Source organism: Mauremys mutica, chromosome 1 (genome assembly GCF_020497125.1).
Source record: "Mauremys mutica isolate MM-2020 ecotype Southern chromosome 1, ASM2049712v1, whole genome shotgun sequence".
NCBI classification, from domain to species: Eukaryota; Metazoa; Chordata; order Testudines; family Geoemydidae; genus Mauremys; species Mauremys mutica.
Window position 1 is genome coordinate 371,151,936 of NC_059072.1, and position 22,572 is coordinate 371,174,507.

General features: G+C 55.4%; 1 protein-coding gene across 3 annotated transcripts in view; it reads right to left on the bottom strand.

The window, feature by feature from the left end:
- Positions 1–9,383: 9,383 nt before the first annotated feature.
- Positions 9,384–22,572, bottom strand: part of DCHS1 (dachsous cadherin-related 1) — a 158,817-nt gene continuing 145,628 nt past the window's right edge. For 2 of the 3 annotated variants that reach the window (XM_045025235.1, XM_045025224.1), the window contains 4 exons: positions 22,128–22,258; positions 20,989–21,275; positions 14,962–15,103; positions 9,384–14,596 (listed from right to left, as the gene is read on the bottom strand). In XM_045025235.1, coding sequence (XP_044881170.1) covers positions 11,982–14,596; positions 14,962–15,103; positions 20,989–21,275; positions 22,128–22,258 — 3,175 coding nt within the window. In that variant the 3' untranslated portion in view covers positions 9,384–11,981. The remainder of the gene's footprint in view (positions 14,597–14,961; positions 15,104–20,988; positions 21,276–22,127; positions 22,259–22,572) is intronic. The other variant, XM_045025245.1, reaches the window with a different exon arrangement.

Sequence of the window (22,572 nt, forward strand, 5' to 3'; positions counted from 1 at the left end):
CTGAAGAAACTGGAGCCATATCTCTTTGGGCGCCACTTCACCGTGTACACCGATCACTCTCCCCTGACCTGGCTGCACCAGATGAAAGGAGCCAACGCCAAGCTCCTGAGGTGGAGCCTGCTCCTGCAGGACTATGACATGGACGTGGTCCACGTGAAGGGAAGTGCCAACCTGATAGCGGATGCGCTGTCCCGGAGAGGAGGCCCTGAACTTCCCCAGGTCACTGGGCAAAGTGACCCTGCTCAGTTCAGTCTCGGAGGGGGGAGAGGTGTGATGGAGTAGGGACTGTTTGTGTGTTTGATAGGTGAGAGCCAGGTATTCAGCTGTAACATGAGCCTGGCCTGGGGGAGGGGAGGTCGTCACGTCTGGCTGGGGCTAGACAAAGGGAAGGGGGGAGTGGAGGCAGTCTTTGGTTTGGGAGCTGGGTGGTGGGTTTTCAGGGGATTCTAGGCTGGGATCCAAGCACCCTGAACCCCCCAGAAAGGCCAGATTGAGGGGTCCTGGCTCTGAACACAAGCTGGGCTGTATCCTGTGTTCCTGTTGTTCAATAAACCTTCTGTTTTACTGGCTGGCTGAGAGTCACTGTGAGTTCAGGAAGAGGGGTGCAGGGCTGGACTCCCCCACACTCCGTGACATCATGGAAGACGGGAGACATTCTGGAAAACTGGAAAAGGGCAAATCTAGTGCCCATCTCTAAAAAGGGAAATAAGGACAACCCAGAAAATTACAGACCAGTCAGCTTAACTTCTGTACCTGGAAAGATAATCGAGCAATCAATTTGCAAACACTGAGAAGATAATAAGGTGATAAATAACTATTAGCATGGATTTGTCAAGAACAAATAATGTAAAACCAACCTGATAGCTGTCTTTACATAAGAACATAAGAACGGCCGTACCGGGTCAGACCAAAGGTCCATCTAGCCCAGTATCTGTCTACCGACAGTGGCCAATGCCAGGTGCCCCAGAGGGAGTGAACCTAACAGGCAATGATCAAGTGATCTCTCGCCTGCCATCCATCTCCATCCTCTGACGAACAGAGGCCAGGGACACCATTCTTTACCCATCCTGGCTAATAGCCATTTATGGACTTAGCCACCATGAATTTATCCAGTTCCCTTTTAAACATTGTTATAGTCCTAGCCTTCACAACATCCTCAGGTAAGGAGTTCCACAAGTTGACTGTGTGCTGCGTGAAGAAGAACTTCCTTTTATTTGTTTTAAACCTGCTGCCTATTAATTTCATTTGGTGACCCCCTAGTTCTTGTATTATGGGAATAAGTAAATAACTTTTCCTTATCCACTTTCTCAACATCACTCATGATTTTATATATCTCTATCATATCCCCCCTTAGTCTTCTCTTTTCCAAGCTGAAGAGTCCTAGCCTCTTTAACCTTTCCTCATATGGGACCCTCTCCAAACCCCTAATCATTTTAGTTGCCCTTTTCTGAACCTTTTCTAGTGCTAGAATAGCTTTTTTGAGGTGAGGAGACCACATCTGTACACAGTATTCGAGATGTGGGCGTACCATGGATTTATATAAGGGCAATAATATATTCTCAGTCTTATTTTCTATCCCCTTTTTAATGATTCCTAACATCCTGTTTGCTTTTTTGACCGCCTCTGCACACTGCGTGGACATCTTCAGAGAACTATCCACAATGACTCCAAGATCTTTTTACTGACTCGTTGTAGCTAAATTAACCCCCATCATATTGTATGTATAGTTGGGGTTATTTTTTCTAATGTGCATTACTTTACATTTATCCACATTAAATTTCATTTGCCATTTTGTTGCCCAATCACTTAGTTTTGTGAGATCTCTTTGAAGGTCTTCACAATCTGCTTTGGTCTTAACTATCTTGAGTTTAGTATCATTTGCAAACTTTGCCACCTCACTGTTTACCCCTTTCTCCAGATCATTTATGAATAAATTGAATAGGATTGGTCCTAGGACTGACCCTTGGGGAACACCACTAGTTACCCCTCTCCATTCTGAGAATTTACCATTAATTCCTACCCTTTGTTCCCTGTCATTTAACCAGTTCTCAATCCATGAAAGGACCTTCCCTTTTATCCCATGACAGCTTAATTTACGTAAGAGCCTTTGGTGAGGGACCTTGTCAAAGGCTTACTGGAAATCTAAGTACACTATGTCCACTGGATCCCCCTTGTCCACATGTTTGTTGACCCCTTCAAAGAACTCTAAGACACGATTTCCCTTTACAGAAACCATGTTGACTATTGCTCAACAGTTTATGTTTTTCTATGTGTCTGACAACTTTATTCTTAACTATTGTTTCAACTAATTTGCCCGGTACCAACGTTAAACTTACCGGTCTGTAATTGCCGGGATCACCTCTAGAGCCCTTTTTAAATATTGGCGTTACATTAGCTAACTTCCAGTCATTGGGTACCGAAGCCAATTTAAAGGACAGGTTACAAACCTTAGCTAATAGTTCCGCAATTTCACATCTGAGTTCTTTCAGCACTCTTGGGTGAATGCCATCTGGTCCCGGTGACTTGTTAATGTTGAGTTTAGCAATTAATTCCAAAACCTCCTCTAGTGACACTTCAATCTGTGACAGTTCCTCAGATTTGTCACCTACAAAAGCCAGCTCAGGTTTGGGAATCTCCCTAACAACCTCAGCCGTGAAGACTGAAGCAAAGAATCCATTTAGTTTCTCCGCAATGACTTTATCGCCTTTAAGCGCTCCTTTTGTATTTTGATCGTCAAGGGGCCCCACTGGTGTTTAGCAGGCTTCCTGCTTCTGATGTACTTAAAAAACATTTTGTTTTTACCTTTGGAGTTTTTGGCTAGCCGTTCTTCAAACTCCTCTTTGGCTTTTCTTATTACACTCTTGCACTTAAGTTGGCAGTGTTTGTGCTCCTTTCTATTTGCTTCACTAGGATTTGACTTCCACTTTTTAAAGGAAGTCTTTTTATCTCTCACTGCTTCTTTTACATGGTTGTTGAGCCACGATGGCTCTTTTTTAGTTCTTTTACTGTGTTTCTTAATTTGGGGTATACATTGAAGTTGGACCTTTATTATGGTGTCTTTAAAAAGGGTCCACGCAGCTTGCAGGGATTTCACTTTAATCACTGTACCTTTTAACTTTTGTTTAACTAACCCCCTCATTTTTGTATAGTTCCCCCTTTTGAAATTAAATACCACAGTGTTGGGCTGTTGAGGTGTTCTTCCCACCACAGGGATGTTGAATGCTTTGACAGGGTAACAAGCCTTGTAGATGGGGGAAGTGGTAGATGTGGTATATCTTGACTTTAGTAAAGCTTTTGATACTGTCTCGCATGACCTTCTCTTAAACAAACTAGGGAAATACAACCTAGATGGAGCTACTATAAGGTGGGAGCATAACTTGTTGGAAAACCATTCCCAGAGAGTAGTTATCAGTGGTTCACAATCATGCTGGAAGGGTATAACGAGTGGGATCCCGCAGGGATTGGTTCTGGGTCCGGTTCTGTTCAATATCTTCATCAATGATGAAGTAAATAGGATGAAATTCAATAAGGACAAATGCAAAGTACTCCTTTTAGGAAGGAACAATCAGTTGCACACATACACAGTGGGAAATGACTGCCTAGGAAGGATTACTGCGGAAAGAGATCTGGGGTTCATGGTGGATCACAAGCTAAATATGAGTCAACAGAGTAACACTATTGCAAAAAAAGCGAACATCATTCTGGGATGAATTAGCAGGAGGAGTATTGTAAGCAAGACACGAGAAGTAATTCTTCTGCTCTACTCCACGCTGATTAGGCCTCAACAGTAGTATTGTGTCCAGTTCTGGGTGCCACATTTCAGGAAAGATTTGAGAAAGTCCAGAGACATTCAACAAAAATGATTAAAAGTCTAGAAAACATGACCAATGAGAGAAGACTGAAAAAATTGGGTTTGTTTAGTCTGGAGAAGAGAAGATTGAGAGGGGACATGATAACAGTTTTCAAGTACATAAAAGATTGTTATTAGGAGGAGGGAGAAAAATTGTTCTACTTAATCTCTGAGGACAGGACAAGAAGCAATGGACTTAAATTGCAGAAAGGGTGGTTTAGGTTGGACATTAGGAAAAACTTCCTGTCAGGGTGGTTAAGCACTGGAATAAATTGTCCAGGAAGGTTGTGGAATCTCCATCATTGGGGATTATTAAGAGCAGGTTGGACAAACACCTGTCAGGGATGGTCTAGGTAATACTTACTTCTGCCTTGAGTGCAGGGGACTGGACTAGATGACCTCTCGAGGTCCCTTCCAGTTCTATGATTCTATGCCCAGCAAGGGGTGCTGCAGGCAGCGGGGCAGGGCACTGACTGTGGGTGGAGCTCCTGGCTACTCTAGTCCCAGCCATGCTTAGCAGGGGGCACTGCAGGGAGCAGGGCACTGGCTGTGGAGGGAACTCCTGACTTCAGTACCAGCCATGCCCAGCAGGGGGCGCTGCAGGGAGCAGGGCAGGGTGCTGGCTGTGGGATGAGCTCCTGGTTACTCTAGCCCCAGCCATGCCCAGCAGGGGGCACTGCAGAGAGTGGGGCAGGGCACTGGCTGTGGAGGTAACTCCTGGCTACTTCAGTCCCAGCCATGCCCAGTAGGGAGCACTGCAGACAGCAGGGCAGGGCACTGGCTGTGCAGGGAGCTCCTGGTTACTCTAGCCCCAGCCATGTTCAGCAGGGAGCGCTGCAGGCAGCAGGGCAGAGCACTAGCTGTGGAAGGAATTCCTGGCTACTTCAGTCCCAGCCATGCCCAGTAGGGAGCACTGCAGGGAGCAGGGCAGGGCGCTGGCTGTGGGATGAGCTCCTGGTTACTCTAGACCCTGCCATGCTCAGCTGGCTGTGCAGGGAGCTCCTGGTTACTCTAGCCCCAGCCATGCTCCCCAGGAGGCGCTGCAGGCAGCAGGGCAGAGCACTGGCTGTGGAGGGAATGCCTGGCTACTTCAGTCCCAGCCATGACCAGTAGGGAGCACTGCAGGCAGCAGGACAGGGCGCTGGCTGTGGGATGAGCTCCTGATTACTCTAGCCCCAGCCTTGCTCAGCAGAGGGTGCTGCAGGGAGCAGGGCAAGGCACTGGCTGTGGGATGAGCTCCTGGTTACTCTAGCCCCTGCCATGCTCAGCTGGCTGTGCAGGAAGCTCCTGGTTACTCTAGCCCCAGCCATGCTCAGCAGGGGGCGCTGCAGGCAGCAGGGCAGAGCACTGGCTGTGGGATGATCTCCTGGTTACTCTAGCCCCAGCCATGCTCAGCAGGGGGCACTGCAGCAAGCAGGGCAGGGCGCTGGCTGTGGGATGATCTCCTGGCTACTTCAGTCCCAGCCATGCCCAGCAGGGGGCGCTGCAGCGAGTGGGGCAGGGCACTGGCTGTGGAAGGAACTCCTGACTTCAGTACCAGCCATGCCCAGCAGGGGGCACTGCAGGCAGCAGGGCAGGGCGCTGGCTGGGGAGGGAACTCCTGGCTACTTCAGTCCCAGCCATGCCCAGCAGGGTGCGCTGCAGGGAGCAGGGCAGAGCGCTATCTGTGGGATGATCTCCTGGTTACTCTATCCCCAGCCATGCCCAGCAGGGAGTTGTCCGGTGCAAGGAGCACTCCTGGGGGTATTCTGCACCCATGTGGAGTTTTCTGTGTCCCCTGCACAAAAAAAATGCAAAAGAAATCTGCTGATGGACATGCACCACTTCCCCAGCAGCCCAGGCAGAGGTTCTGTGCCAGGGGGCGTTGGGCAGCCTGAGTAGGGTGACCAGACAGCAAGTGTGAAAAATCGGGATGGGGGTGAGGGGTAATAGGAGCCCATATAAAAATAGCCCCAAATATCGGGACTGTCCCTATAAAATGGGGACAGCTGGTCAGCCTAAGCCTCAGAGACAGGGGAGAGGGCTGTTGGTCGTGCATGCCTGCGTGCTCATTGCCTGGGGCGGGGCGGGGCGGGGCCTAAGTGCTTGCCAACAAGTGAGAGAGAAACTCTGTCCTCCTGCAACTGCAGCTCTCAGGCCTGTAAGGGATTTTTATTTATGCAGGAGGCAGGCTAGAAGCACAAATGAAGCAGCCTGCCTGAGTTAATTGATCTCATTCTCTGAGGCATAAATGTAGCACCCTGACTGTGTAATAAAGTTGTTAAATATCAGAGGGGTAGCTGTGTTAGTCTGGATCTGTAAAAGCAGCAAAGAGTCCTGTGGCACCTTATAGACTAACAGACGTATTGGCGCATGAGCTTTCGTGGGTGAATACCCACTGTGTCAGATACATGCGTCAGAATACCCACTTTCACCCACGAAAGCTCATGCTCCAGTATGTCTTAGTTTATAAGGTGCCACATGACTCTTTGCTGCTTTTAAAGTTGTTAAAGTTGCTTTTGATGGTGAATTGATTTTATTCTATGAGGCAGAAATGTAGCAACATTCCTATTGTTAGTTAACTGTTCCCATTCTCAGTCAGTTCCCCCAGGAGCATAAAACCTGTGACAGTTTTAAGGCCCCTACCTTGCCAGGGTGATGTAAAGGCGCCTTATTATAAATGACAGGAACGGAATCCTCAGCTGGGAAGATCTACTTTCTCACTTTTGTCCTGGGCCAAATTGGCACAATGGGGTTAGATTACAGCTCAGGATTTATTTTACTTACCCATTTAAAGAAAAAAAAAGACTTTGAGGGCAAATAAAACATTTACCAAGCAGTCAATAAAATGTCAGGACAATCAGAACCAAGCACTTCTCAAAGTACCCAGCCAGGTCCAGGATAATGATTAGCAAAACTGTATGACTTTCATGTGTGAAAGTCTGAGCAATTTAAAATTATTTTTTGTGTGTGTGTGCTCTTTGGTGTTCTGTAATGTAATTTAAAATGAAAATCCAGGATTATAAGGTAAGGAATGGTGTCCCTAGATTCTGTTTGTCAGAAGGTGGAGATGGATGGCAGGAGAGAGATCACTTGATCATTGCCTGTTAGGTTCATTCCCTCTGGGGCACCTGGCATTGGCCACTGTCGGTAGACAGATACTGGGCTAGATGGACCTTTGGTCTGACCCAGTACAGCCGTTCTTATGTTCTTATGAATGCAGGGTATTAGTTACCAAGCATATGTAACTTCACTTTCATGTGTTTAGGAAATGCTGAATACTTATTGTGACTTTTTTCTGTATTGTAGTTTAAATAAATTACCAAAACAATTGAAACTGGTGTGATTATATTGCATTATTTTGATAAATGAAATATGCAGCATTTTGATTTTTTTTTTTTAGTGCAGAATCCCCCCAGGAGTAAAGGAGGTAAAGTGTAATTTCTGGTTTACCCCAGAAATTTAGCCTCCAGTATCTTTAATCAGGAGAGGGTCTGAGGCATAGACTCCAGCAGCACAGGGTCCCCTAGCTCCCTGCTTGGGCACTGGGGGTCGGAACTGACTGGGAAGGGAGAATGCCCCCTACTGGCCCCTGCAGCACAGTACTCCCTAGTGCCATGCTAGGGCATTGTGCTGCAGGAGTCAGGAGGCGGTAACACGGGGTCCAGGGGAGGGGGGGCCTGTCCTGTCTCAGTGTGACAGGACCCTGCCCAACCCCCTCCCTAGTAAGGGGAAAAGGCCAGAGTGAGGCTGCACGTTCTGGGCCTAGTGAGCAGCCAGCCGGGTGCCTTGCTCTGAGTGACTCTGGCAGTGCCCAGCCCGCTCCACAATTGAAACCAGAGCTGCTCCTGCCCCACCTGCCTGTGGATGGCAAAAGTGTGGGGGCCTGGGCCTGTCCTCCCCCCCCACCCCAGCAGCCAGCCACATTTGCTGCCTTTCAGCCCAGGGTCTGTCTCAGCTGCTAGGCAGGCAAGGCCCTCTAGCCCTCCCCATGGGCATCAGGTGCCAGGGGTCTGCTCCTGTGGCGAGTTGTGATCCCTGTTTCTCACTGGGCCTTTGGCTCGCTGCTGTGCCACTGGTTTGGCCACTGAGACTGGCTTCCCGTGGTGCTGTGGCTGGAAGCCGGGCTCGCCCCATCGGTTCTGCCTACAGCATTGAGGGTGGCGCGTCTCTGTACAAACAAGTGTGGTTTATTAAGGCATTTCTTTGAGAAATTGGCACTTGGGTCCGGGCCATGCTGGAGCAGCCCGGAGTCGTGGGCAGGCGAGCGGGGCCCGATACATGCAGTTCAGCATGGACATGATACAAAAGGCTACAAACAAAGTAGAAAACAGAACCGCTTAGTACAAAGTGTAAAAATAAATAACTGGAGACACAGCTCCTGATGCAGTCACCTGCACAGCCCCCTACTGCGCTCAGCGGTGCACGTACGTGTCCACTCCCCCATACTGCGCTCAGCGGTGCATGTTTGTGTCCACCCCCCCCATACTGCGTTCAGCGGTGCACGTACGTGTCCATCTCTCCCCCCCCATATTGTGCTCAGCGGTGCACAAACGTGTCCACCCCCCCCATACTGCGCTCAGCGGTGCATGTACATGTGCCTGTTCCCCACCCTATATTGCCATGAGCAATGCACGTGTCCATTCCCCCCCACCCCATACTGGGATCAGCAATGCATGTGTGTCCCCCCCATACTGGGAGCTGTGCCACATCTATCTGTGCCCTCCCACCCAAAACACATTGGGGCTAGTGTGAGGGACCCCAGCCGTCAGTGGGGAGACAGATCTCTTGGGCAGGAGCCCCCCCCCTGGAGCCTGCTACCTGCTTGAGGGCTGCATTAGGGGCAGAGCAAGGACAAGCCCCTCAGATCCCATGGGGGTGGGGGAGGGGCACAGGGATACCCTAGTCCTGGGCTGAGAATTCTCTGTGCCACTGCCCCTGTCTACTCCTGCTGCCCTCGGTGCACAGCCCAACCCTGCCTGGGACAGGGGATTGCCTCGCAGGGCCCCAGCTCTGGGGCCGTAGCCCCTTGGTTCTGCTGCAGCCAGAGGCCTGGGGAACATTGCACCTTAGCAAGTGCCCTGCACTGCAGCTTCTGTTCCGTCTTCCCAGGGGACCTCAATCCCTGCCCAGGCTCTGCCCATGTCACCGCCACCCCCCTCAGTTCCCGCTCCCTCCATGTCATCACAACCCCCTGGACACCCCCCCAGGTCACTGCCATCCCCCTCAGTTCCCGCCCCCACCATGTCACCACAACCTCTCCAAGCTTTCCCCCGCCACTGCCATTCCCCTCAGTTCCCACCCCCACGTCATCACAACCCCCGGACTCTCCCCATGTCACCGCAACCCCCCATGTCACAGCCATCCCCCTCAGTTCTCATCCCCCCATGTCATCACCACCCCCTGGGCTCTCCCCATGTCACTGCCATCCCCCTCGGTTCCCACCCCCATGTCACCACAACCCCCCGGGCTCTCCCCATGTCACCGCCACCCCCCCTCAGTTCACACCCCCTCATGTCACGACAACCCCCAGGACTCTCCCCATGTCACTGCCATCCCCCCTCAGTTCCTCCCCATGTCATCGCCCCCCCGGGCTCTCCCAATGTCAGTGCCACCCCCTGGGGCTCCCCCATATCACCACCAACCTCAGGCTCCCCCCCAGGTTCTCCTGCATATCCCTGTCCCAGGATAAGTGAGGGTGCCAGAGACCCACACTTGGGCTGAAATGCCCCTTGAGCAGCAGAGCTGACTCCAGCAAAGAAGCCCAATGGGCACTGGGGAAAGTGGATCAAGATGGCAGAGCTGAGCTGACGGAGGAGGCTGGGCACAGAGGGGTGGGGGCTGAAGGAGGGATGGGGGGCTGAGTGCAGAGAGGTGTGTGGGGGGGGGTGGGTCTAATGGAGGGGGCGGGGTGGGGCGGGGCTGGGGTCACAAAATTCCAGCATGAAACTTTCACAATTAAACCACAAACTTCTCCAACAGCTGGGACGGGGAGGGGCACTCTATCCCCTGCTGTTATACATGCCTGGGCCATGCCCACCTATGCCCAGCCACGCCCACTCCTCTGGCCACACCCACCTGCACCCTCCCCCAACCACACCCACCAAGTCACACCGTAGGTGGCTGCACCCCCCCCCCCCAGCCTGTTCAGATCTGCTGCACCCTGCGCGGCTCTGCGCTCACCTCGCCCTGTCAGCGCATTGCTGCAGGCCTGGTGGATGGAGGCAAACAGACAGATGTAGCCCCCACCCCCAAACTTAGCTGAGGCAGGATGGGGGGGGGGGCTCTGCCATCCCCTCAGTGCTCCTGCACCCAGTCTTGGTGCTGTGCATGGTGCTGGATGGCAGGGGAGCACGCTGCTCATCTCTCGGCCGCAGGCAACCTTTGTCCAATTCCAGTCTGTGAGTTCCGCGCTCCAGGCGTGTGCAAGACACAGGGCAAGGATGGCCTGATTCTGGTGCCAGGGCTGAGCACGTGAGAGTGCCAATGGGGCACCAAGATGGGCTGCAGCAAGACACGGGTGGCAGCACGAGGGTGGGGACCAGCCTCCATGGGAGCATGTCCCTGTGCCATGCTCACAGCACTATACTGAGGGGAGGAGATGAGCAGCCACAACCAGGTGTCCACCCCTCCCACAGGGGAATATGGGGCCCCTCCAGTGGAGGCGCTGGATGTAGGGACTCCAGCCCAGGGGCAGATGGGCAGGGGGTGTCTTTTTCAGACCCCCCTCTGGTGGGGGAGGGGGCATCATGGCTGCACTCCCACCAGCAGGGCATTGCAGCAGCACAGATCCTGCCCCGGATGAGGCCTCATGGATGTACAGACCCACCCTGCCTGGGGAAGGGGGCACTGCGGCTGCACAGACTGGGGGGTGGTGGGCTCTTTTGGATGCTGTCTTGCTGCCGAAAGAGAAGGTGGGGCTGACAGCTGCTGAAAGCCCCAGGTGCGGTCCATGCTGTCTCCATCTGCCCTGTCCCTCCCAGGGGCCTCAGGACTGGCTCAGCCATGGGAGGGGCCCAACCGTGGCCCTGGCCCTGGTGCAGGTAAGGTTTTGTGGCAGCCCTTAGGGTCTCTGGCCCTCCTAAAGCTGCTCCTCCATGCAGCTTGTCTCAGCAGCAAAAAACAGAATCAATGAGCTGGGAAGCTCCTGGTGTGGATGATCTGTGGGGAACCGGATCTGCCCCCTGGAGCCAGACAAGCCTGCAGGGAATGGGATTCCTTCCCTGGGTCTGGATGGGGTGGCAGGGAACAGCCCTGGACTGGATGGGGCGGCAGGGAATGAGATTTCCTACTCCTTCCCCCGGCAAACCTGCAGGGAACAGGATCTGTTCCCCACTGGGTCTGTGGGAATAGGACCCTCCATCCTGTGTTTGGCCAGTCCTGCAGGGTACTGTACCCCATCCCCCAGGTCCCCTGTATCCTGGAGCTGGATAGGCCTGTGGGAAACAGATTTCCCCCCCATTCTGGGGCTGGTGAGGCCTGCGGGGAATGGGATTTCTCCTGGGTCTGGGCAGGTCTGCAGGGAACAGGATCTGCCCTCACGGTGAGGTGATGGGGAGTGAGGGACAGAGTGAGCTCTGTGCATGTGCATGGCATGATGTCTGGTGCGCTGGCCCATGCTCCCCCGCTTTGGAATGTGTCCCCCCCTCAGAAACCCTCACCCAGTGCGTAGGTGGTCTGGCCTTGCTTTCCTGGCCTCTGGCTCACAGTCTGCGCCCTCCCCCCCCAAGTCCCAGGCAGGTGCAGCTGCTCCCGCCCCCAGCTGGGCAGCTTGGCCCACAGGACTGGAGGAGTGAGGTCCCAAGTGGCCTCAGCCACCGCAGGGGTGGCAAGGACACTACTCGCCCCCCCACCACTCAGAGCAAACAGTACCATGAGAGAGCAGGTCTGGCACTAATGGAGGCACTGGCATCGGCAGCCATTTGAGGCAGTGGGACCGGCACCACCACAAGTAGCCTATCGGGGCGCTGACATCAGCAGTGGAACTGGCAGCCCATGTGGAGGGACTGGAACCAGAACCAGCAACCTGCTGGGGTCTGAGAATGAAGCAGCCTGTGGGGGTGGCAGATCCAGCCCTTCCGCCCCCGCCCCTGCTTTGCCTGGAGGCTGCAGAGAATAGCAGGAGGGGTTGAGAGTCCATGGGAGCCTGGGGCTAAATCCTGAGCTCAGCTTCCTCAGGCAGCTCCAGCGAGTGCTCGGCGCTGATGGCAGAGGCTGAGGGCCCCTGGGAGACACCAAAAGGTGACACCACAGGGGAGCGGGCAGCCAGTGGGGACAGCGAAGGCGAGAAGCTGGGCGACATGGCCGAGGAGGAGATGGACCCCTCGTGGCTGATGGGTGAGCGGCGCAAGGAGGACAGGTGCGGGAAGGTCCTGCCCACTGCTGGCTTGGGGGGCACTGACTTGGCCCCGGGATGGGCCACCGAGGTGATGAGGGGCGGAGGATCAATGCGGGGCTTGGGCTCTGCCTTGGGCTTGGCTTGGAAGGGCTTGCGCAGGGAGCTCTCATCCTTGAGACGGGCGATCTCGGTGAAGACGCTGGCCAGGGGCTGGAACTGGGGGCACCAGTTCAGCAGGTAATCCCAGTTGTAGCTACCGCGGAGCTCTTCCTCGCTGGCCACGACGGCGGTGAGGGATCCCTCCACAGAGGGCTTGCCGTCCTCAGGGAAGGTGTAGTCCTTGGGGTGGGAGGAGACGCTCAGGCCGCAGCCCACGCCCAGGAAGGTGCTGCTGCCCCCATCCTCACGGTACAGATGGGGCGGCTGCCCAGGCAGCAGCAGGCTGGAGCCCTTCTTGCTTTTGAACCACTGGGCGCTCTCCAGAGTGGTAGGCTCACAGGAGATGTCAGAGAGCTGGTCGGCGTCCTGCTGGATGCCCGAGTCGGGGCCGCGGGCTGAGATGTGCTCTTGCATGGAGGAGGTGATGCTGGCCACACGTGGGTATTCGTTAATCATCCGGATCTCATCGTCCTCGGCTGCCTCGGCTGAGCCACGCCCACTGGAGTGAGAGGGGTCCAGGGAGCCACCCCGTGGGTAGGGTCCGGCCGACTCGCTGCCATAGCCTGGCAGGGCCTGGTGATAGATGCGGTCACTGCCGGGCAGTACCGGCTCCTCATGGCCTAGCTTCTGCAAGGAGCCACTCTGCATGTGATTGAGCTGCGAGTCCTGCTCTGGCTTTTTGTGTCCCTGCTGGTGCCGGGAGCGGACCAGCACCAAGATGATGGCCACGGCGGCCAGCACCACCACCACACCCAGGGAGGCAGCCACAGCTACCACCAGCAGCAAGTTGAGGTCTGGCACCAGGCCGAAGGAGGTGTGGGTGACGTCGATGGAGACCTGAGCAGAGGCTGAGCGGGAGGAAGGAAGGGGGCTGCGGGCCTGCACCTCTAGGTTCATCTCCCGCGGCTCCCGCTTGGCCCGCCCTGCTGGCTGCGGCTGGCTGTCCATGCGCAGGTAGATGGTGCCGGTGGTCTGGTTGACCCCGAAGTATGGTGAGGGCTTAGTTAAAGAGTAGAGCACCACGCCGTCCACACCCTCATCCTCGTCGGTGGCCAGCACCCGGCCAATGCTCTGGCCCTTGTGGGCGCCCTCAGGCACCTGGAAGCTGAAGTCTGGGCTCAGGAAGACAGGACTGTACTCATCCTCGCCGGTCACCAGCACCCGCACAGTGACAGTGGCTGAGGCGTTGCCGGCATCCGTGGCCTGCACCAGTAGCTGGAAAGCCTTGGCACGCTCATAGTCAAAGGCAAGGCGGGAACGCAGCTCCCCGGAGGTCCGGTTGATGAAGAAGACATCCCTGCCTTCAGGGGCTCCCACCTCCCCCACTGCCTGCTCCAGCACAGTGTAGCGCACCTCCCCGAAGGCCCCGGTGTCGGCGTCGATGGCGTGCAGAGTGGTGACCAGGGTGCCTGGCGGCAGGTTCTCCCGCACGCTGGCACTCAGTGTCTCCACCGGGAAGTAGGGTATGTTGTCGTTGATGTCCTTCACTTCAATGGTGATGGGCACCAAGGCAAAGTGCCCGCCGGGGCCATCAGATGCCTGCACCACCAGGCTGTGCAGGGCCTGGGTCTCTCGGTCCAGGGACTGTGCCAGGCGCAGGGCTCCTGTGGCCTCATGCAGCTGAAAGAGCCTGCGCTGGTCGCCAGAACTGATGCTGTAGCGCACCTGGCCGTAGGGGCCCGAGTCGGCATCGTGGGCTGCCAGCCGCAGCAGCTCGGTGCCCGGGGGGGTGCTCTCGCTCACGGCTGTGTGGTACTCGGCCCGGGCAAAGACCGGCAGGTTGTCGTTGACATCCAGCACGGTGACAAGCACTGGCACGGTGGTGCTGCGCTGTGGCACACCCCGGTCTGAGGCTGCCACTGTCAAGTTGTAGATGGGGACGGCTTCGAAGTCCAGCGCCTCCACCAGCACCAGGGCTCCCTGTGTGCGCAGGTGCCCCCGAGACCAGCCCATGTGGCTTTCCACCTGGAAGGCATTGCCACTGTTGCCGCTGACGATGGTGTAGTCGAAGCCGGCGTTCTCCCGGGACAGGTCAGCGTCACCCGCCTCTAGTGTCAGCACGGTGGTGCCCGGGCGCAGGTCCTCAGGGACACAGGTATTGTAGTGCGCCTGCTGGAAGGTGGGGCTGTGGTCATTCACATCCAGCACCTGGATCTGCACTGTGGTCCAGGCCGAGAGGCTGGGAGAGCCGTGGTCACGCACCTCTACCACCAGGTCCAGCGTGGGCTGGTTTGCATCCAGCTCCATGCGGCGAGAGGTGAACAGTGTTCCTGCATGAGGACAAAGTTAGTCAGCACAGCCCTGGGCTGGGGTGCGGAGCCTGCCAGGTGCCAATGGGCGAGCATAGGGGTGGGGAGAGTGTTGGGAGTGGGGGAAGGTGGGGCGAGAAGCCACCCCCGCTCCCTGGGGTGAGGAGAGTCAGGGGACTTATTAACCTCAAGGCAAAATAGGGAGGCCAGACCCACTCCCACTGGTGATGGGGGTCACAGCTGGGGGGAAGTCAGGCAGCTCCAGGCTGTGGGGCCCTGAAGAGGATGGCTCTGTCCCCAGGAAGCCAGTTAGCAGCTCCCTGTTGCTGGCACGGGATGGAGCTGCTTCTCCCAGGGCCTAGGCACAGCAGCACGTTCCCACCTACCATTGCTGGGGTTGATGGAGACGTCGGAGCTGGGCACAGCCAGGCGGTAGGTGAGCTCCCCATTGCTGCCAGAGTCCCTGTCTGTGGCACTGACGGTGAGGATGGTGCTGCTGCCTGCTGGCGTGTGCTCCAGCAATGTCACCTGAAAGGGAAGCAAAGCCCAGAATCATCAGACACCTGGGAATCATAGAACTGGAAGGGACCTCGAGAGGTCATCTAGTCCAGTCCCCTGCACTCATGGCAGGACTAAGTAGTATCTAGACCATCCCTGACAGGTGTTTGTCTAACCTGCTCTTAAACATCTCCAATGAGAGAGATTCCACAACCTCCCTAGGCAGTTTATTCCAATGTTTAACCACCCTGACAGTTAGGAAGTTTTTTCTAATGTCCAGCCTAAACCGCCCTTGCTGCAATTTAAGCCCATTGCTTTTTGTCCTACTCTCAGAGGTTAAGAAGAACATTTTTTCTCCCTCCTCCTTGTAATAACCTTTTATGTACTTGAAAACTGTTCTCATGTCCCTTCTCAGGCTTCTCCTGGGGCTCACCCTGGAGCTCTGGCAATGGTGCCCAGTTTGGCAGGGGAATCACAGGCAGGGCGTGCCTGCCCTGGAAGCATCAGGCTCTGGACAGAGGCAGGTGCACCGGGTTGGGCAGCCCCACTTGTCTGACCCAGGATGGGGGAACAGCAGAATAGACGGGCACATTGGCTTGATCTGGCTAGAGTGCAGGATGCTAGTGTGTAAGGCCAGAAGGATCCCACAGATCATCATGTCTGACCAGACCAGTTACTGCTGTCATGAGCCCAGTAACCTGTGAGTGGCTGAACCCCGCAAAGGTACGCAGGCTGGAGCCACAGCCATTAATGAGGCTGATCAACGTACAGGCCAACTAGGCACCATTCCTGGGGCCCAACCCACAGCTGTACAGTATGTTCACTGCAGCTGGGCTGGCGATGTGATGGCTCTACCAGACCAGCTGCCCATCCTGCTGCTGCTCATCATGACAAGGATTGCAATGCCAATTCCTACATTTGGTCTGTGTGTCCCGCTGTCATGACGGGGGAGGCCAGGCCCAGTTTGAGTGACTGGCTTTGCAACACTGCCCTAGTCAGCAGGCCCCGAGCAGCAGCAGGATGAGCAACTGGTCCCGGTGGATCCACAGTATGGCCAGCCCAGCCATGGCAAGAGCACTGTACGGCTGGGTGTTGTTTTTCATAAGAAGGTAAGGGCCCGTAAGAGTATAGTGCCTATAGCCCACTGATGGGTTGTTCCAGCCTTGGGCATCAAGGGATGGAGAATCCATCACTTCCCCTGGTACTTGATTCCCATGGTTAATGCCTAATGCCCCTCACTGTTAACAATATGCACCTTACTAACACATACTCTGGTACAGAAAGGGTTTGAAAAATACAATAAATGCTGAACTGGACTGTCTAAACAGAAGGCGTGGTATGATAATCATACTTGGAAGCACCTCCCTGTAATGAATTTGCTTCTGCAGTTATGTCTCTTAATACACAATCTATGGGTTGAGACCAAGAATTTGCTACTGATGGTAAATCCTTTAAAAATGTGTAACATGCATGATTTTTGGAAGAAACTTTGGTACAGGCTAGGAGTGGTAACAAGGAAGTCCTGTAAGAATACTGCTTCTCAGCTAGTACCTGTAAACAGGCTTAGAGCTTGGCAAAGCAGAGAAAGCATAACCAATCTAGACTGCTGTGTGGAAGGGGAAACTGAGGCACACCACCTCATGGCACTGGTGGCTAAATGCCAAAACACCTACAGTCTAGAAGGTATTAATATCTACACTGTGTTAACCATGCTGTACAATAAAAGGCTTTCAGGAAACTTGGAAAAAGGAACCCAGAACTTTGTAAAAACATCTGTGGGTAACAATACAATTTTTGGTAACACTAAGAAATTAAATAACTAAGGGTATGTCCATACTACCCGCCTGGATCGGCGGGTAGCAATCGACTTCTCGGAGTTCGATATATCGCGTCTCATCTAGACGCGATATATCGAACTCTGAATGCGCTCCCGTCGACTCCGGAACTCCACCACCGCGAACGGCGGTGGCGGAGTCGACGGGGGAGCCGCGGACGTCAATCCCGCGCCATGAGGACGGGTAAGTAGTTCGAACTAAGGTAGTTCGACTTCAGCTACGCTATTCGCGTAGCTGAAGTTGCGTACCTTAGTTCGACACCCCCCCCCCCCCCAGTGTAGACCAGGCCTAAGCCCTAAAGAGAATTTCAGGCACACTGCCTTCGCATTAGTCAGTAACTAAACCTCTGGCAATAATCTAAGGAGGGAGGTGTGACATTACACCCCATATTATTCATAGAAATGTTATGATATGAAAGTGGCATAACTAAGATCTGCTTTATGCAACATAGGTCATGTGAGATATCATTGGCAAGGTTATGCTTTATTGAATAAGATTATCCAATTTGTATGCATGTATCATGTCTGTATCTGAAGTTAGAAATATTGACTATGTAATAATTACAACTGTGTTTTCACCTGAGGAACACCCCACCAGACATTATGCAAACAGCCTGGATGGGCCATTAGGAAGGACAATAGGACTTTGAAGATACTAATCTCCCTCCTGCCTGAGAAGTTTCCTAGGATGCTGATTTGACACTGCAGGGTCAGGTGATCATGTCACCTGGTACTAGACCCCATCTGGGACATCTAGTGTTTTTCCATTAAGAGGGGGTGGAGGTCAAACTAGGAAACAAAGGATTCCCGCCATATGCAAATCCTATTTAAGGCTGGGAAGTGAGTTAATCTTGGCTCTTCTCCACTGCCTCCCTGCCCAAAAAGGAAAACTGCTGAAAACACCTGAAGAAACAAAGGAACTAAGCTGGGGGAGGGGGAACAGGGCTGAGCCTAGGCGAGAAAGGTCAGCCTGTGAAGGGTATACCTGGAGATTTAAGCTGCAAGCAATGCAGTTTACCTTCAATAAACTCTGCAACCTGCATAAAACAACATTTAGGGTGAGAAATTACTATTTGTAGCCCATTTCTTTAATGCATTAAGCCTAGTTTGCATGTGTATTTTATTTGCTCAGTAATCTGCTTTAATGTTTGTTATCCCTTATAATCACTTAAAATCTACCTTTTGTAGTTAAACTTTTTTGTTTATTCTAAAACCCAGTTTGTGCAATTCATAACTGGGGGCATGGGGCAAAAAGCTGTGCATATCTTCCTCTTCATTGAGGGAGGGAGCGAATTTCATGCTCTCTATACAGCGCAAGACAATACAATTTTGGGTTACACTCCAGAGGGGGTGTGCACCTGAGTGCCAGGCAATCCCCGAGCTGAGTCTTCCCATGCAGAGCTGATTGCAGATTCTGTGGCTAGATGTGTCCCTACCTCTCTGTGTGTGCACAGCAGGACAGGGTAAGGGAGCCCAGGCTGGTGGAATGGGTGGGCTCAGTGGGACCCCATATATCAGGTGGCACCCTGAAAGGGGGGTCCAACCCATCATGGAAGGTTGTTAGGATGAAGAGGGGAAGGGAGGGCCTTGTGAGAGAGACTGGAAGAACTTGGCTTGTTAGCCTGGTAACACCAAGGCTGAGCGGAGACTCTGACTGCTGTCTCTAAATACACTGTAGGGGTAAATCCCAGGGAGAGACAAGCTGTGGGTGCTAAAGGACAATGCTGACACAAGAACCAATGGGGACAAACTGGCCAGAAGTAAACTCAGGCTGGGAATCATAAGGTTTCTAACCACCAGAGGAGGGATGGCTTGGAGCAGCCTCCCAATCAGAGTAGTGCAACTTGCTTTAAAATGGAACGGGATATGTTTGTGAACAGGAATATAGAATGAGCCTGCCTGGGTTAGCCAAGGACTGGACTCAGTAGGTTCTGTCCAGTCCTCATAAGGCAGGTTTTCCAGTCCTTTAGTCATTCTCGTGGCTCTTTTGTGAATCCTCCCCCATTGTTCAACATCCTTAGAATATCAGGGTTGGAAGGGAGGTATCTAGTCCAACCCCCTGCTCAAAGCAGGACCAATCCCCAGATTTTTGCCATAGCTCCCTAAACGGCTCCCTCAAGGATTGAGCTCACAAGCCTGTGTTTAGCAGGCCAGTGCTCAAACCACTGAGCTATCCCTCCTCCCTGAGTTATCCTTGTTGAATTGTGGGCACCAGAATTGAACTCGGGATTCCAACAGTGGCCACACCAGTGCCAATGGAGGTAATATAATCTCTTTGCTCCAGAGTCTCCAGTGTACGCAATCAAGGATTGCATTAGCCCTTTGTGCCCCAGTGTTACACTGGGAGATCATGCTGAGCTGCTTGTCCACTGTGACACCGAGATGCTGGTTTTCAGGGTACATGTCCCATACTGTCAATAGGGCTGGCAGTCCTGGGCCCTAGGTGCAGTGCACCAGTCTTTCACAGATGGGCCCATTGTCCAGATCCAAGGAGGCAGAGAATACCAGTGGGTTTAACAGGAGAGATGGGCCGTAGACAGAGGTACATGCCATTGACCCAGGCAAATCTCTCTACCCTGACCCAAGTGGCACCCAGGAGTGGCCCAGGCACACGCGGGGCAGGTCCCAATTTTCCAGGGGGCCGGTGCCAGTGTAGTAGCACTGGGTAGTACCTAGTAGAGGGTTCTACAATGTCTCTTTGTGTCTGTCTGTCCGTGGGGGGTGCTGGTGAGTGATGCTGGGCAGTACCTGGTGCAGGCTCTGGGGCGCGTGTCCCTGTGGCTGGGTGCTCGGGGCGGTACCTGGTGCAGGCTCTGGGGTGCGTGTCCCTGTGGTGGGTCGCTGAGGCAGTGCTCGGGGCGGTACCTGGTGGGGCTCTGGGGCGCGTGTGCCTGTGGTAGGGGCGCTCGGGCAGTGCTCAGGGTGGTACCTGGTGGGGTTCTGGGGCGCGTGTGCCTGTGGCAGGGGCGCTCGGGCAGTGCTTGGGGCAGTACCTGGTGCAGGCTCTGGGGAGCGTGTCCCTGTGGCAGGGGCGCTCGGGCAGTGCTTGGGGCAGTACCTGGTGCAGGCTCTGGGGCGCATGTCCCTGTGGTGGGGCGCTCAGGCAGTGCTCGGGGCGGTACCTGGTGCAGGCTCTGGGGCGCGTGTCCCTGTGGCGGGTCGCTGAGGCAGTGCTCGGGGTGGTACCTGGTGGGGCTCTGGGGCGCGTGTGCCTGTGGCGGGGCGCTAGGGCAGTGCTCAGGGCAGTACCTGGTGCAGGCTCTGGGGAGCGTGTCCCTGTGGCAGGGGCGCTCGGGCAGTGCTCGGGGGAGTACCTGGTGCAGGCTCTGGGGCGCATGTCCCTGTGGCAGGGGCGCTCGGGCAGTGCTGGGGTGGTACCTGGTGGGGCACTGGGGCGTGTGTGCCTTTGGCAGGGGTGCTTGGGTAGTGCTCAGGGCGGTACCTGGTGGGGCTCTGGGGCGCATGTCACTGTGGCAGGGGCACTCGGGCAGTGCTCAGGGCGGTACCTGGTGGGGCTCTGGGGCGCATGTCCCTGTGGCAGGGGCGCTCGAGCAGTGCTGGGGTGGTACCTGGTGGGGCTCTGGGGCGCGTGTGCCTTTGGCAGGGGTGCTTGGGTAGTGCTCAGGGCGGTACCTGGTGGGGCTCTGGGGCGCGTGTGCCTTTGGCAGGGGTGCTCGGGTAGTGCTCAGGGCGGTACCTGGTGGGGCTCTGGGGCGCATGTCCCTGTGGCAGGGGCACTCAGGCAGTGCTCGGGGCGGTACCTGGTGGGGCTCTGGGGTGCATGTCACTGTGGCAGGGGTGCTCGGGCAGTGCTCGGGGCGGTACCTGGTGGGGCTCTGGGGCGCATGTGCCTTTGGCAGGGGTGCTCGGGTAGTGCTCAGGGCGGTACCTGGTGGGGCTCTGAGGCGCTTGTCCCTGTGGCGGGGCGCTCGGGCAGTGCTCGGGGCGGTACCCGGTGGGGCTCTGGGGTGCATGTCACTGTGGCAGGGGCGCTCGGGCAGTGCTCGGGGCGGTACCTGGTGCAGGCTCTGGGGCGCATGTCCCTGTGGTAGGCGCAATAGTTCAGTGCTTGGCACAGTACCTGGTAGAGGCCCTGGCTGAAGGTGGGCGCGTTGTCGTTGATATCTTCCACGATGACAGTGAGGTTGGCCTCAGTCTCGTGCCGGGAGTCGGAGGAGCGGATGGTTAGGACATAATGGCTGCACTGCTCGTAGTCCAGTGGTGCTGTTAGGGCAATGCGGCCCCCGTAGCGCAGGATGCTGAAGGTTCCTGCTGCGCCCCCATCCGGCACCAGCGTGTAGGAGAGCGCTGGGCCTGAGTCCACGTCGTTCCCCGTCACCTGGGTGATCTCAGTGCCCAGCAGGGTGTCTGCAGGAGGGGTGCCATGTCAGCAGCCCACAGCCTCAGTGCTGGGAGTCCTGCCCCCCTCCAGAAGAGCTGAGAGGGAACCACTGCGGCAGGGCTCTTTGTATGGGGGACAGGAACCCAGCTCAGCACTGAGCCAGAAGGGATGCCATGTTACCTGGCGCCTATAGGGAAAGGCAGTGACGTGTGGGGACAGAGGGAGCTCCAGCAGGGAGAAGCCAGGGCTGACATGGGGCGGGAGGGCAGGGGGCTCCTGTGAGGGGAGCTGGGGCTGGTGACGGGGGCAGGCAGTGATGGAAGGGTAGCTAGGGCTGATGAGCAGGAGTGACTTGGTGTGGGCGGGAAAAGAGGTGTGGGGCTCTAGTTGTGGGGTGCCAGGATTGGCAGGGGGAGCAGGCAAGGGAAGCTTGGGGCTGACTGACAGGAGGGCACCACTCTGGGATGTGGGCTTCAGCCACCCATGACCAGCCCCTCTCCAGTGACAGGGCTACAGCCAGAGCCCAGGGCCCAGGCCAGAGGCTCTGCAGGAAAGTGCCCTGGTGCCCCCCAGGGCTGTGCGAGGGGCTACCCTGTCTTGTCCGACAGCACCCAGCCAGTACCCTGCAAGAGGGGCACTCTGGGCTGCAGCTCTGTGGTTAAGCTCCAAGTCTATAGTTAGAGTCCTCCAGGAGTCTCTCTAGAGACCTTAACTAGAGCAGCACCCTGAGGCAATGGGACAAGGAGTTGAGGATTCATGTAAATTAGTCTTTACGTATTAATTGATATGCAAATTCCAGGATTGCACAGGTAGCAGGGTTTGAGCCCTCACCGTGCTCGCCTCCATGCTACCCTACCCCCACCCTGTGCCCCACTTACTCTCGGGCACCCGCACCTCCCAGGGCGGGGGGATGGTGGGGCTGTTATCATTAACGTCCATCACCACCACGGTCAGCGTGGCCGAGCCAATGAGGGGCGGGTTCCCTCTGTCCATCGCAGTCACCACCAGCCTGCATGGCAGAGACAAAGCCGCAGGATTAGCATCGCGCAGGACCCTGTGCACCCGCATGCACACTGGAAGGAGATGCATAATGCCCAGAGAGTGTGGGTTGTGTGGGGGATGCACGGAGCCCCGGGTGTGTGGGCTGGGTGCTCAGAGTGTGGGCTGTGCGGGGGATGCACGGTGCCCCAGGTGCGTGGGCTGGGTGCTCAGAGTGTGCGGGGCGTTAGGGGATGCACAGTGCCCCGGGTGTGCGGGCTGGGTGCTCAGAGGGGGAGGGTGTTAGTGGATGCATGGGGCCCTGGCTGTGTGGGCTGGGTGCTC